Raw genomic sequence first — 17,024 nt, 5'->3', positions numbered from 1 at the left:
AGGTTTGTGAGTTTGAGCCCCACATCAGGCTCTCTGCTCACAGCACAGAGCCTGCTTGGATCCTCTGTCTCCCTGTCTCTCTGCCCCTCCTCTGCTCATTCTGTCTCTCTCAAAAATATATAAATAAACTTTTAAAAAATCTTTTAAAAAGTTTAAAAAGAAGTAAAATTATCTCTGTTTGCAAATGACATTAAAACTAGAAAACCCTATAGACTTCAACAGAATCACTAGTAGATTTAATAAATGAACTCAGTAAAGTTGCACAATATATGTAAAATCAATATACAAAAATCATTTGTGTTTCTGTGTAATGACAATGAACTATCAGAACAGATGTTAAGTAAATCCCAAGTATAACAGGATCCAAACCAGTAAAATACTTAGTTATAAATATTTTAAAAAATGTTAATGTTTTATTCATTTTTTTGAGAGAGAGAGAGACAGAGTGCAAGTAGGGGAGAGGCAGGGAAAGACAGAGACAGAATCTGAAGCAGGCTCCAGGCTCTGAGCTGTCAGCACAGAGCCCGACACAGGACTTGAACTCATGGACTGTGAGATCATGACCTGAGCCGAAGTCAGACGCTTAACTGACTCAGCCACCCAGGTGCCCCAGGAACAAATTTAATGAAGGAAGTGAAAGACTGTACACTGAAAACTATAAGGCACTGATAAAAGAAAGTGAAGAGGGCACAAATAAATGGGAAAAGTATTTTGTGTCTACTGCTTGGCATAATTATATTGCTAACGTCTCTGTACCACACAAAGCAATCTATGGAGTCAGTGCAATCCCTATCAAAATTCCAATACCACTTTTTCACAAAAATAGAACACTCCTAAAATTTGCCTGGAACCACAAAAGATGTCAAATAGCCAAACCTATTTAAATGTTTGTTTAAATTTTATTTTATTTATTATATATTCTTTATTGTATACTCTTTAATCCCCTTCCCCTATTTCACCTATAAACCTACCCACCTCCCCTCTGGTAACCATCAGTTTGTTTGCTATTGTTAAGAATCTGTTCTTCAGTTTTCTCTTTTTATTTTTCCTGTAATCATTTGTTTTGTGTCTTAAATTCCACACATGAGTAAGATCATTTGTCTTTCTCTGACTGACTTACTTGGCTTAGCATTATACTCTCTACCTCCAACCATGTTGTTGCAAATGGCAAGATTTCATTCTTTCTTATGGCTGAGTAATATTCCAGGGTGAGCATGAGTGCATCTGTGTATGTTCGTGTATTACATGCCTTTCAATTTTGCTGATGATTCCCTTCACTGTGCAGATGTTTTTCATTCTGATGTATTTCCAATAGCTTATTTTTGTTTTTGTTTCCCTTGCCTTAGGAGACATACCTAGAAATATGTTGCTACAGCTGATGTCAGAGAAGTTATTGCCTATGTTCTCTTACGATTTTTATGGTTAGGGCTCACACATTTAGGCCTTTAATCCATTTTGGGTTTATTTTTGTGTATGGTGAAAAAAATGGTCCAGTTTCATTCTTTTGCATGTATCTATCCAGTTTTCCTAGCACCATTTGTTGAAGAGACTATCTTCAGTCCACAAAACTGAAAGGTAACCTATAGAATAGAAGATACTTGCAAATGACATAACTGATAAAGGATGAGTATCCAAAACATACAAAGAATTTATTAAACTCAAAACCCAAGAAGCAAATAATCCAGTTAAAAAATGGGCAGAAGACATGGACATTTTTACAAAGGAGATATACAGATGGGCAACAGACACATGAAATTATGCTCAGCCTCACTTATCATCAGGGAAATGCAACTCAAAACTACAATAAGATAATAACCTCATACTTGTCAGAATGGCTAAAATTAACAGTACAAGAAACAACAGGTATTGGCAAGGATGCAGAGAAAGGGGAAGCATCTCACACTGTTGGTAGATATGCAAACTGGTGCAGCCACTGTAGAAAACAGCATGCAGGTTCTTCAAAAAGTTAAAATATAACTACCCTGGGGTACCTGGGTGGCTCAGTTGGTTGAGCACCAACTTCAGCTCAGGTAATGATCTCACAGTCTATGAGCTCGAACCCCACATCGGGCTTTGGGCTGACAGCTCAGAGCCTGGAGCCTGCTTCAGATTCTGTGTCTCCATCTCTCTCTCTCCCCCTCCCTGACTCATGCTCTCTCTCTCTCTTTCTCTCTCAAAAATAAAATAAACCTTAAAAAAATAGAACTAGATTCCTAAGATTCAGGAATTGCACTCCTAGGTATTTACCCAAAGGATACAAAAACACTAATTGGAAGAGATACATGCACTCTGGTATTTACAGCAGCATTATCTATAATAGCCACATTTTATTTTTAAAAAAAATTTTTTTAACGTTTTATTTATTTTTGAGACAGAGAGAGACAGAGAATGAACGGGGAGGGGCAGAGAGAGAGGGAGACACAGAATCAGAAGCAGGCTCCAGGCTCTGAGCCATCAGCCCAGAGCCCGATGCGAGGCTCGAACTTACGGACCTCGAGATCGTGACCTGAGCTGAAGTCAGACGCCCTACCGACTGAGCCACCCAGGCGCCCCTATAATAGCCACATTTTAAAGCGGCCCAAGTGTTCATAGACTAACGAATGAAAAGAAGACATTGTGTGTGTGTGTGCGCGCGCTCGCGCGCGCGCGCACACACACACACGCTATGGAATATTACTCAGCCATCAAAAAGAAAGAAATCTTGCATTTGCAATGACGTGGATGGAGTTAGAAAGTATTATACTAAATCAAATAAGTCAGAGAGATATACACTGTATGGTTTCACTCATATGCAGAATCTAAGAAACAAACAAAAAAAATGAACAAAGGGGAAAAAAGAGGAGCAAACCAGGAAACAGACTCTTAACTATAGAGAACAAACTGATGGTTACCAGAATGGGAGGCAGATTGGGGGATGGGTTAAACAAGCGATCGGGATGAAGGAGTGCACTGAGGCATGTATGGAAGTGTTGAATCACTATTTTGTACACCTGGAACTAATATTACACAGTGTGTTGACTAACTGGAATTTAAATAAAAACTTTTAAAATGACTGTCTTTTTCCCATTGTATATTAATTCCTGCCTTGCTGATTAATTGATCATACGGTTCTAAGTTCATTTCTGAGTTTTCTATTATGTTTCATTGATCCACGTGTCTGTATTTATGCCAGTACCATACTATTTTGATTACTACAGCTTTGTAATATCACTTGAAGTCTGGAATTGTAATACATCCAGTTTTGTATTTCTTTTTCGAGATTGCTCTGGCTATTTGGAGTAAACTTTTGTGGTTCTATACAAATTTTAGGATTCTTTTTTTAAAAAGTGTGTTTATTTTGAGGGAGACAGCAGGGGAGGGAGAGAGAGAAACCCAAGTAGGCTCTACGCTGCCAGCACAGAGCCCAATGTCGGGCTCAATCTCACAAACTGAGCCAAAATCAAGAGTCGGATGCTTAACCGACTGAGCCACCCAAGGATTCTTAATTCCAGATCTGTAGAAAGTGCTGGTGGTATTTTAATAGGCATTGCATTAAATTTGTAGATTGCTTTAAGTAGTTTAAACATTTTAAAAAATTTTTTCTTCCAATCCATGAGCATGGATTGTCTTTCCATTTCTTCACATTGTCTTGAATTTCTTTTATCAGTGTTTTTTTTTAATTTTTATTTGTTTAGTTTGAAATAGAGTGAGTGCAGAGGACAAAGAGAGAGAGAGAATCCCAAGCAGGGTCTGCACTGTCAGTGCAAAACCTGATGCAGGGCTCAAACTCTATGAACTGTGAGATCATGACCTAAGCCGAAATCAAGAGTCACATTTAACCAGCTCGGCCACATAGCACCCCTTTTTATCAATGTTTTATGGTTTTCAGAGTACAGGTCTTTCACCTTTTTAGTTATGTTTATTGCTAGGTATCTTACTGTTAAATGGAATTATTAATTTCTGTTTCTGCTGTTTCATTATGAGAGTATAGGAATTCAATTGATTTTTGTATCCTGCAAATTTACTGAATTCATTTATCAGTTCTGGTGGTTGTTTGGTGAAGTCTTTAGGGTTTCTATCATGTCATATGCAAATAGTAAATAGTAAAAGTTTGACTTCTTCCTTACCAATTTGGATGCCTGTTATTTCTTTTGTTTAATTTCTGTGGCTAGGATTTCCAGTACCATGTTGAATAAGAGTGGTGAAAGTGGACATCCTTGTTTTGTTCCTCACCTGACCAGAAAAGCTCTCCAATTTTTTCCCATTGTGTATGATTTTGGCTGTGGGTTTTTCATATGAGGCCTTTATTATATTGAGATATGTTAGCTCTAGACAGACTTTGCAGATGATTTTAATCATGAATGAAAATTGTACTTTGTAGAAAGCTTTTTCTGCATGTATTAAAATGTGTTTTTTTTATCCTTTCTCTTATTGCTGTGACATATCTTGTTGAATGTTTTGCAAATATTGAACCACACTTGCATGCACAGAATAAATCCCACTTGACCATGGTGTATAATTTTTTTAAATATATTGTTGGCTTTACTTTTCTAATATTTTGTTGACAAGTTTACATCTATATTAATGAGAAATATTGGCCTATAGTTCTCTTTTTTGTGATATCTTACCACAGCAATCTTCAGAAAGAAGAACAAAGCTGGAAGCATTATAATTCCTGATTTCAAACTATATTACAAATCTATAGTAATCAGCAGTTTGGTATTGATGTAAAAAACAGACACAGATCAATGGAACAGAATAGAAAGCCTAGAAATAAACTCATAGAGTTTGTTCAATTAATTTTTAACAGGACAGCCAAGAATATACAGTGGGGAAAAGATTATGTATCCAAGAAATGGTTTTTAGGAAAATTGGGTATCCACATGGAAGAGAATGAAATTGGACCTCTGTCTTCTACTTTACACAAAAATCAACTCAAAATGGATTAAATCTTTGAATATAAGACCTGAAACCATAAAGCTCGTAGAAGAAAATCTAAAGAGTATGCTCTTTGACATTGGTCTTGATAGTGAATTTTTAGATTTAGGAACAAGAGCAAAATTAAGTGAGACCGCATCAAACTAAATAGTTCCACACAACAAAGGAAACCGTTAACAAAATAAAAAGGCAACCTACTAAGTGGGAAAGATATTTACACTGTTTGTGGAAATGTGAACCTATATAGTTGCTATGGCAAACAGCATGGAGGTTCCTCAACAAATTAAAAATAGAACTACCAATAATCCCACTTCTGAATATATAGCCAAAGAACACAAAATAATTATCTGCAAGAATTACCTGTACTCTCATATTTATAGAAGAATTATTTATAATATCCAAAGTATGGGGAAAACCTAAGTGTCTATCTACAGATGTGTGGATACAACTATATATACACAATGGAATATTACACACCCTTATAAAAGAGTGAAATCTTGTCATAGGTGGTAGACATGAATGAATCTGGAAGCCATTATGCTAACTGAAGACAGAGAAAGACAAATACTACATGGTATCCCTTGTTGTATTGTAATATGTGGAATTTTAAAAGAAAGTTGAATTTACAACAGTGAAGAATATGTCACTTTCAAGAGTTGAGTTGTGAGGGAAGTAGGGAACAAGTGATAAAAGAATATAAATTTTCAGTTATAAGATGGATACAATCTAAGGAAGTAATGTATAACATGCTGAGTACAGTTGATAACAGTGCATTGAATAGTTGAAATTTTCTGAGAATAGAATTTACATATCTTCACACACAAAATTTATATATATATATATACACATATATTTTTATATATGTATATATTTATATATACATATAATTTTACATATTTATATATGTATAAGTGTGTATATATATATTATATATATATGTACATATTTATATATATACATATAAATTTATATATATGTGTGTATATATATATATATAAGTGTGAGGTGAGGAGTGTGTTAAATCAATGAGGGACCCCTTTCATGATGTATATTAAATCCTCATACTATATACTTTAAATATCTCACATTAAATGGTCAACTACATGCAAAAAAAATTTTAATAAAGCAACATAGAAGAGGAAATCTGATCCATACAGTAACTAATTATGATTTTCCAGGATTTTTGCAGCCTTCGGAAGATAGTTTTGTGAAAATCAATAGTGGCCATTAATTTAAAATAAATGAATAAATAATTAAATCTCTTACATGCATAAATCAGTAATTCCAGAGGGAGAGGAGGATAACAGCAGAGTAGGAGGATCCTAGGCTCATGTTGTCCTGTGAACACAACTAGATAACTATCAGATCATCCTAAAGAACCCAGAAATTGACATGAAGACTGACAACAAACTCCACAACTTAAGGGAGAGAAGAATCCTCATCAAAGAATGTAGGAAGTACGGAGATATGGTTTAGGGGAGAAACTGATTCCAGGTGCTACAGAGGGGAGAGAGTTGTGGTCACAGAAAAGGATGAGAGAGAGAGCAACACACAAGGAGAATATTGCCTCAAAGCCATTGCCTTGGAAAACAAGACGGGCTGGATATCATGAGAACTTGCTTAGAACCTGTATTTTTTTAAAAAAAAAATGTTTGTTTTTAAGAGCGAGAGAGCAAGAGAGGAGGGGCAGAGAGAGAGGGAAACAGAGAACCTGAAGCAGGCTTTGCACTTTCAGCATAGAGCCCAATACCGGTCTCCAACCCATGACCCTTGAGATCATCATCTGAGCCAAAGTCAGATACTTAACTGACTAAGCCTCCCAAGTGACCCAAGAGCCTGGATTTTTAAAGGTCAGGATGCTTGCCTGGGATATAGTCCAGAGGGCACTGTGCTGCTCCTGGAGAGAAGGCAGGCAAACCAACCAAAGGCAACAGCATGGAAGCAGCAATCTGAAAAATGCCTGGGGCACCCAAGAGGGAGATTATTCACTCTTGGGGCATGTGCCTGATGGGAAGCATTCACAGAGATACCTCTTCAGGAACAAAGGAGCTGGCTAGTGCCAATTCCATCCCCAACCCCTCAGCAAAAATACAGCCACCTACCAGAAGTAGCATATTGCCAACACTGGCTGCCTAACTTGCATACACCAGGCCCTAACTCCCTACATTATGGTGGGACTGCCCTTATCAGGCAAGCATGCCTCATTCCCAGCATGGTGGGCCCCAACCCCAGATGACCAGCAGAAACCATTGCCCATACCATGTCTACTGACCATAGTGTTCTTGTGGAGGTTGTGTCAGGTCTCATTTTACAAGTAGACCAGTGCAAATTTACATAAAACTTGCCACATTCAGACCAGGGAACAAACACTGCTCACAGAAGGCAAGGAGAGCCTCTGCAGATGACCAGCCTGAAGGATACAGCAGCCAAAGCACAATAGCAGAGCAGAGACAGCACACACCAGAGAAAATCCCTGAATCACCAGGTCCAGGACATTACATATTCTTTTCCTTAAGGAGCCATTGCTTTCAGGAGCAGGAAAAATAACTAGCTTTTCTAGCACAGAAAAAAAGACAAAGCCTTAGACAAAATGTCAAGATAGAGGAATTTATACCAAATGAAAGAACAAATTACATCCACAGCCAGATATCTAAGAAAAAGATATAAGTAACATTCATGATTGAGAATTTAAAGCAACAATTATAAGGATAGTCACTGAGCTTAAAAAAAGTATAGAAAACATCCAGGGGACCCTTGCCACAGAAATAAAAAAGTGAAAACAGAACCATTCAGAGATAAGAGTGCAATAAACAAGATTACACACATGCTTGATGCAATGAACAGCAGGCTGTAAGTAGTAGAGGAACAATGACCTAGAAGACAAAATAATTGAAAGAAACGAAGCTGAACAAAAGAAGAATTATGCAACATGAGACTGGACTTAGGGAACTCAGTGGTTCAATCAAGCATAGTAACATTATAGGAGTGCCAAAAGAAGAAGACAGAAAAGGGGGCAGAAAATTTATTTGAGGGAAGAATAGATGAAAACATCCCTAATCTGGGAAAGGAAAAAGACATCCAGATCCAGGAGACAGAGAACTCCCATCCAAAGCAAAAAAGCAGACCAACACCAAGACATATTGCAATTAAATTTACAAAATGTAGTGATAAAAAATTTTTAAAGCAGGAAGACAAAAGATTATCTTTAAATAATCAAATAGCAATGGAGAAAAAAAACACATTTTTAATTTGATCACCAAATGCACAACTTTGATAATTGTTAATTTTGTGGTTTATTTTAAATATATTTTCGTGGTGGTTATTTTGAAGTTTTAATCAAAAATCTTTAATCATGAGTGTCTAATAAACAGTAAAAACAAAGGTAAGCCAAGAAATTGAAACAGGTGAAATAAGACAAATGTTCTTAATTCGGTGTTGTGTTTTTCAGCAGTTTATCAGTTTATTAGCTTTCATCTTCATTTCACTCCTCTTTATTAATTGAATGTAAGCATCCATTTTCTGCAAACTTCATACTAAGTGTACATTAAAAGATTTTCCCTGCTTGAAGGAACAGAGATTCACAAAAGACTGGGCAATTGGTTTTCTCACTGGTGCCCCACATTTTTATGGCAGTTGAGAAAATTGTAGCTAGAAGATGCCAAAGTACTAAATGACGCCACCATCCTACCACATTGATAGCTTTACTGGGGGTTTCAATATAAGAGATTATTTGGTGGATATAGTTCAGTATTATTCATTGTACTTAATCTAAAATTATTCATTGTATTCTGTGTACTTGGCGATGTGCTAAAACATGTAAAAATCAAAATCAAAATCATGATTTCAGTAAAAGAATCCTCACTCTTTTGAAAGAAGACAGGTATGAAGGTAGTGGGTAGAAAGAGCAAAGGCTTTAGAGATTTTGCAGTCATTACCTTACCATCTCTCTTTGATTACTAGATCTGTGGCCTTGGGAATTTATTTAAACTCTCTCAGTTTGCTTCCTTATCTGTAATATAGGATACTAATATCCATCTTACAAGATCTTTATGATCATTAATATTTGACACAGACACACAGTAAGTGATAGCTCTTATAGTGTTTTTATCAAGACTGATGGACTATTGGAAAACATGATAGTTTATTACACTAAATAACTTTGTTCATTGAATATTGTGTTAGGTGCTCAAACTGTGTTTTCTCCCTTTAGAGATGATGAAGAGAAAAAAAAATCTCCAACTGAAGGAACTGATGAGAAGGCTAATGGAACACATCCAAAGACCATCAGTCGTATTGGGAGTACTACCAACCCATTCTTAGACATTCCTCATGACCCAAATGCTGCTATATACAAAAGTGGATTCTTGGCTCGGAAAATCCATGCAGATATGGATGGGAAGAAGAGTAAGCATAATTTGTTATTGTCATTTTCTATTTTAATTATTTCATCTTGAGGCTCAAAATTTAAAGTGAATTTATCTGAAGTAAAGTCAAGAATAAAGAAAAATTATATTAGGTTTGTCTAGAAAAGTATTACTGAAGTTTGATGATGCCTCTAACCCTCAGAAATCCATTGTCACACTTGATCTTCTCCAAGTAGAATTATAGAACTTCAGAAATGGAAGACCTCTTACAGATTATTCCTTTCTAGCTTTTTATTCATTTATTTACTCTTGCCTTCAACAAATAATTTTGAGTACTTACTATGTGCTAGGCATCAAAAATATAGCAATGAATACGATGGAAAAGGTATCTGTCTTCATGGAGTTTACATCTCTCATGGTTGTGGGGAAGAATTAATGTATAACACATAGAATAATCAATAATGTAAGATCCCAGAAACAAAACAGGAAGGGAAAGAATTGCAGTCTATGCACATTTGAATGATTGGCCTTTGTGGAAGATGGATAGGTGCAACATAAGCATGCATGGTATAATTAGTATTGGGAAATTAGAGTCCCATCTGATAGCTTTGTGAAGTATGAGACATAGTTACCTATGACAGATAATAGTGTTTGAAATTTGAAAGAAATGAAGTATGTTTCTGTGCTTAGAATAGCCTATGTAGAGTGAAATAGCAATTTGATATAGTTGGACAGGCTAAGGTAAGCTAGTATGTATGCTCACAATTAGTAGGTTAAACCTTTAGGGTATCCTTACCTACCTACAGATGCAAACATGTAGTGCTTGGATGGACATTACCACTATTTCCATCTGTGACTTTTTCTTACTGTGGTAGTACTTTCTGTTAGGTTACAGTCAAGAGAAAGACTGTAATAGAGTGGCTTTGGAACTGACTTAAGATGCTAAGTTTCTCAGTTTTCCCAAGTTTCTTAGGAGTACCTCTACCATATTTCCTGTGCACTCTATATACTAGCCTACTAGACTACTTGATTTTTTCTAAGAGAATTGTGTCAGGACTCTTGTAGTTGCAAGTGACAGCAAATCTGACTGGCTTATGAAAAAAGGGCAAGGCCACACTTAAAATGAAGAATTATCACCAGGACACTTTATTATATTGTCTCTGCATTATAGTGCATGTCACCTGTATTCCTTACAACAGGGCTCTTTCACATGGCTAGATACATAATTATTAGCAGCATTACTTTATGTGTTCAATTTTGTCACCAAAGTATTCTCGTTTCCTAACTTTGAATTTAGTATATTATGTGGCAGGATTCTGATTTGTATTACAGAGGGATGGAATACTGTGATTGACAGCACACACTTGGTTGAATGCAAATAGAAAAGTTCCCTCAAGAATGAATAAAATACAGAAAAGGGGGTCTTTTTGGTAGACAAAACAATAGTATTCATTTCTTTGTTGCCAGCATACACACACACCCTTTCTCCATCCAGTTCAAATGGTGCTTTTGCTGAACCTAGTACAGTTTTCCATTTATAACCACAGATACACTCATTCTCTGTCCCACATGCCATGCCTAGAAGTGACTCTCATCTCCAAGATTAATAGCTGATTGGTGTCCATTTTGTCTCAGATAGGGATGTAAATTCACTTATAGGCTAAATTAAAAATATATAGAAATGTCTGACATACTTCATGTAAAGTAATAGAAGCAAAAAACAGAATAACTGCAATTTAAAATAACAGTTCAAAAAAGCAAAAATAGGAAGATAGCTATCACTTATTCCATGTAATTTTCTACATTCTGCCTCATAAGGATAACAAAGTTAACCTAATTGAGTCTTTTTTCATTGAGTCCCTTCCCTAGCAATGGATTGACATAATTGGTTAGCTTATTCCAAAGAGTCCCCAGATTCAGCCTATCAATGACATTTTCTTTGTTTCATGTTTCCCTGTGCCATCTTGGAGGATTATTGGAGAAAATTCCCTTGCTGGAAGCTCTACTCCCTTATTAGCCCACTTTTATATGAGTATAGGTACAAAATCTAGGAGTTGCTTAGCAGATGAGACAGAACTCATATCACACTAGGTTTTTCTGCCAATATAACTACTTTAAAGCCTTAGTTAACTCCTTTGAGTACTTTAGATTGATTAGGACAGTATGTCATAGGACTTTTGTCTTTTTAGCAACCTAAGAATTTCTGCCTAGGTGGGACCCTCCCCTGGAAGACCAGTGACAGACCCCTGCCCACACCACATCCCTAAAGCCTGGAGTTTTAAGACTAGCAGGCTTGGCTGTGATACAGCTCAGAGGGCACCACAGGCTAACAACCTGGAGGCAGACAGTGTGGATACAGCAATCTGAAACACACCTAGAACACACAGAGGGGAGATTATTTACTCTTCTCAGCTTGCTTTCCTAAGAGACAGCATGCACAGGGACTCCTTTCCTTGAAGAAAGGAGCTGGCTGGTGCCATTTCCCTCCCCTGCCCTCACCATAAACACAGAGCCATTTGTGGGAAGCAGCATAGCATCAATACTGGCTGCCTAACCTACTTATACCAAGCCCCGCACCCCTGGGCTCTGACACTACTGCCCTTCTTGGTCAAGCTTTCCCCCATCCTAGCATGGTTCCCTTTCCATAGAACACCAGCAGAAACCCCTGCCCACACCATGGCTCCCAACCAGAGAGTTTTGTAGGACTTTAGTTCAGGTGGAAGTAGTATCATATCTCATTTAGCAAGCAGACCAGAATATACCTAGTTAAAACTTGACACATTCTGGCCAAAGACCAAACACTGTCAACTGCAGGCAAGACAGACAACTGGCCTGAAGGATACAGCAGCCAGAAAAGAACAGCAGAGTGCACACATCACACTCTGAAGTACCAGGCCCTGGGCACTATATGATCACTTTCATAAAGCCATTATTCTTAGAAGCAGGAAACCTAATGGAGTTTTCTAATATACAGAAGAGGATAGAAACTTAGATAAAATGCCAAGACAGGAATTTAGCCCAGATGAAAGGAGAAGACAAGGCCATGGCCAGAGATCTAAGAGAAACAGATATAAGTAACATACCTGATGGAGAATTTAAAGCAACAATCATAAGGATACTTACTGGGCTTGAGAAAATAATGGAAGACTTCATGCAGGTCCTTACCACATTTAACAAAGAGTTAAAAACAGAAATGAAAAATGCAGTAACATTCAAAACAGGCTTGATGCAATGAACACAAGGATGGAAGAAGCAGAGAAACAACTAGGTAATGTAGAAGATAAAATAATGAAATCTAGTGAAGCTGAATAAAACAGAGAAAGAAGAATTATGCAACATGAGAATATACTTAGGGAACTCAATTACTCCATCAATCATAATAACATTCATATTACAGGAGTCTCAGTAGAAGAGAGAAAAGGGGGCAGAAAATTTCTCTAGATCCTCGGAGGCACAGAAACCTCCCATCAAAATCAACAAAAGTAAGCTAGCACTAAGGCATTATAATTAAATTTGCAAAATATAGTGATTAAGAAAAAAAAAAATCTTAAAAGCAACAAGACAAAAGAAGTCCCTAACTTACAAGGGAAACCCATAAGGTTCGCTGCAGATTTCTCAACAGAAACTTCCCAAGTCAGGAAAGACTGGCATGATGTATTCAAAGTTCTGAATGGGAGAATTTTGCAGCCAAGAATACTCTGTCCAGCAAGGCTATCATTCAGAATAGAAGGAAAGGTAGAGTTTCCCAGATGAACAAAAACTAATGGAGTTTAAAGCAGCCCTGCAAGAAAACTTAAAGGGAACTGAGTAGAAAGGAAAGACCAAAGTGACAAAAACAAGAAAGAAGAGAACATCTCCAGAAACCATGACAAAAGAAGGAATAAAACGGCATTAAATACATATCCATCGATAGTTATTCTGAGTGAAAATGGACTAAATGCTCAAATCAAAAGACATAGGGTGTCAGATTGGATAAAAAGACAAAACCCATCTATATGCTGCCTACAAAAAACTCATTTTAGACCTAACACACCTCTGCCTTGAAAGTGACAGGATGGAGAAATATTTATCATGCAAGTGGACACCTAAATAAAGTTGGAGTAGCAATACTTATATAGGACAAGGTACACTTTAAACCAAAGACTATAACAAAAGATGAAGAAGGGCACTATATCATAATAAAGGAGTCTATCCAAAAAGATCTGACAGTTGGAAGTTATTATGCACCCAAGATGGAGGCACCCAAGTGTATAAAACAATTAATAACAAACATAAAGCAACCCCTTGATAATAATACAATAAGAGGAGGAGACTTTATCACCCACTTATATCAGTGAACAGATCATCTGTGGAAAAAAATTAAACAAGGAAACAATGGATTTGAATGACATACTGGACCAGATGGACTTAACAGATATATTCAGAACATTCCATCCTAAAACACCAGAATACACATTATTTTCAAGTGCACATGGGACATTCCCCTGAATAGATCGCATACTAGGTCACAAATGAGACTTCAAAAAGTACAAAAAGATTGAGATCATACCATGCATCTTTTTTGACCACAACACTATGAAACTTGATGTCAATCACAAGAAAAACTGAAAAGACAACAAATACTGGAGGTTAAACAGCATGCTACTAAACAATGAATGAGTCAACCAGGAAATCAAAGAAGAAATTTAAAAAATACTTGGAAACAAATGAAAATGAAAACACAGTGGTCCAAAACCTTTGGGATATGCAGGAAAAGCAGTCCTAAGGTGGAAGTATACAGTGCTACACGCCTACTTCAAGAAACAAGAAAAATCTCAAATGAAAAACCTAATCCTACACCTAAAGGAAGTAGAAAATGAACAACAAATGAAGCCTAATGCCAGTAGAAGGAGGTAAATAATAAAGATTAAAGCAGAAATAAATGGTATAGAAACTAAAAAAACAGTGGAGCAGACCAATGAAACTAGGGATTTCTTAGTAACATTGATAAACTCTTAGACACATTTATAAAAAAAAAAAAAGAGAAAAAGGAAGGACCAAAATAAAATAAAAATAAAAGAGGAAAATTAACAGCCAACACTACATAATACAAACAATTGTAAGAGAATATTATGAAAAATTATATGCCAACAAATTGGAAAACCCTGAAGATTGGATAAATTCCTAGAAAGATATCATACCAAAACTTAAATAGGAAGAAATAGAAAACTGAACAGACCAATAACTGGAAAATAAATTGAATTAATAATCAAAACTCTCCCGACAAATTCCAGGGCCAAGTGGCATCACAGGTGGGTTCTACCAAACATTAAAAGGAGAGTTAATACCTATTCCTCTCAAACTATTCCAAAATATAGAAGAGGGTGGAAAACTTCCAAATTCATTCTATGAGTCCAGCATTACCCTGATACCAAAACCAGATAAAGACTCCACTAAAAGAGAAATAGAGGTTAATGTCCCTGATGAACATGGATGTAAAAAGTCTCAATAAAATAGCAGCAAACCAAATCTAACAGTACACTAAAAGAATCCCCATGATCAAGTGAGATTTATTCCTGGACTGCAAGGGTGGTTCAGTATTTGTAAATCAATCATCATGATACACCACATTAATAAAGGAAAGGATAAGAACCATATGATCTTTTAAACAGATGCAAAAAAAATTTGACAAAGTACAATATCTATTCGTGATAAAAACCTTCAATGTAGTAGGGTTATTAGAGAGAACATAACAACATAATAAAGGTCATATACGAAAAACCCACAGCTAATATCTTCTTCAGTGGGGAAAAACTGAGATAATTTCCTCTACAGTCAGGAACAAGATAGGGATGTCCACTCTCACCATTGTTACTTTGACATAGTCCTGAAAGTCCTAGCCACAGCATTCAGAAAACAAAAATAAATAAAAGGCATCCACATCAGCAAGGAAGAAGTCAAACTTCAGTCTTTGCAGATGATGTGATACTCCATATAGAAAACCCAAAAGACTCCATCAAAAAATTACTAGAACTGAAACATGAATTCAGTAAAGTCATAGGATTCAAAATCAAGGTACAGAAATCTTTTGTATTTCTATACACCAATAATATAGCAGCAGAAAGAGAAATCAAGGAATGGATTCCATTTACAAGTGCACCAACAACCCTAAGATACTAGAAATAAACCTACTCAAGAGGTAAAAGATCTGTACTCTGGAAACTATAAAACACTGATGAAAGAAATTGAAGAGGACAGAAAGAAATGAAGATGTTCCGTGATCATTAATTGGAAGAACAAACTTGTTAAAATGTCTACTACCCAAAGCAGTCTACACATTTAATGCAATCTCTATCAAAATACCACCAGCATTTTTCATAGAGCTAGAATAAACAATTCTAAAACTTGTATAGAACCACAAAAGACCCTGAATAGCCAAGGCAGTCATGACAAAGAAAAGCAAATTGGAAGCATCACAATTCCAGGCTTTAAGTTATATTGCAATGCTGTTGTGATCAGGACACTATGGTACTGGCATAAAAACAGACACATGGATCAGTGGAACAGAGTAGAAAACCCAGAAATGAACCACAACAATATGGCAATTTCATCTTCAACAAAGCAGGAAGGGATATCTAATGGGAAAAATTCTCTTCAACAAATGGTGTTCTGAAAATTGGACAGCAATATGCAAAGGAGTGAAACTGGGCCACTTTCTTACGTCACACACAAAAATAAATTTAAAATGGCTGAAAGACCTAAATGTAAGGTGGGAAACTATTAAAATCTTAGAGAACACAGACAGTAACCTTGTTGACATCAGCCATAGCAACTTTGCACTAGATAAGTCTCCTGAGGCAAGGGGAACAAAAACAAAAATAAACTATTGGGACTTCATCAAGATAAAAACTTCTGCACAGTGAAAGAAACAATCAATAAAACTAAAAGGCAATCTTTGGAGTGGGAGAAGATATTTGCAAGTGATGTATCTGATAAAACGTTAGTATCCAAAATTTATAAAGAACTTATCAAACTCAACACCCAAAACACAAATAATCCAGTTAAAAAATGAGCAGAAGACATGAGTAGACATTTTTCCAAAGAAGGCCAACAGACACGTGAAAAGTTGTTCAACATCACTCATCATCAGGGAAATACAAATCAAAAGTGCATTGAGGTATCACGTCACACCTGTCAGAATGACTAAAATTAATGACACAGCAAACAACAGATGTTTTGAGTTTACTGAGAAAGGGAATCCCCATTACACAGTTGGGAATGCAAACTGGAACAGCCACTGAGGAAAACATTATGGAGGTTCCTCAAAAAGTTAAAATAGAAGGGCACCTGGGTGGCTCAGTTTGTTGATTGATCAGCTCTTGGTTTCAGTTCAGGTAATGATATCACAGTTCCTGGGTTCAAGCTCTGCATTGGGCTCCAAACTGGTAGAGCAGAGCCTGCTTTGGATACTCTCTCCTTCTTTCTACCCCTCCTCCACTCTTGCTCACGCTGTCTCTCTCTCTCTGTCTCTCTCTCTCTCAAAAAAAGAAAGTTAAAAATAGAAATACCCTATGATTCAGCAGTTGAAGTACTAGGTATTTACCCAAAGGATACAAAACTACCGATTCAAAGGGGTACATGCACCACAGTATTTATAGCACATTGTCAACAATAGCCAAATTATGGTAAGTGCCCACATGGCAATCAACTGACTAATGGATACAGAAGTGGTATATGTATGTAATGGAATATTACTCTGCCAAA

The 17,024-nt window shown here is 36.5% G+C and overlaps 1 protein-coding gene across 21 annotated transcripts in view; it reads left to right on the top strand.

Moving 5' to 3' along the window:
• Positions 1-17,024, top strand: part of PSD3 (pleckstrin and Sec7 domain containing 3) — an 800,398-nt gene that overhangs the window by 611,765 nt on the left and 171,609 nt on the right. For 20 of the 21 annotated variants that reach the window (XR_008421602.1, XM_053900975.1, XM_053900974.1 and 17 more), the window contains one exon: positions 9,128-9,321. Coding sequence is in view for 20 of the 21 variants with exons in the window: in XM_053900975.1 (XP_053756950.1) it covers positions 9,128-9,321 (194 nt within the window). In the remaining variant the exon portion in view is untranslated. Of the gene's footprint in view, positions 1-9,127; positions 9,322-17,024 lie in introns of those variants that run through there. The other variant, XM_053900984.1, reaches the window with a different exon arrangement.

Source organism: Panthera pardus, unplaced genomic scaffold, assembly GCF_024362965.1.
Source record: "Panthera pardus isolate Hobbes unplaced genomic scaffold, ASM2436296v1 HiC_scaffold_13, whole genome shotgun sequence".
Taxonomy (NCBI): domain Eukaryota; kingdom Metazoa; phylum Chordata; class Mammalia; order Carnivora; family Felidae; genus Panthera; species Panthera pardus.
Note: the sequence above shows the minus strand (reverse complement) of the source record. Positions and strands in the feature narration are given on the sequence as shown.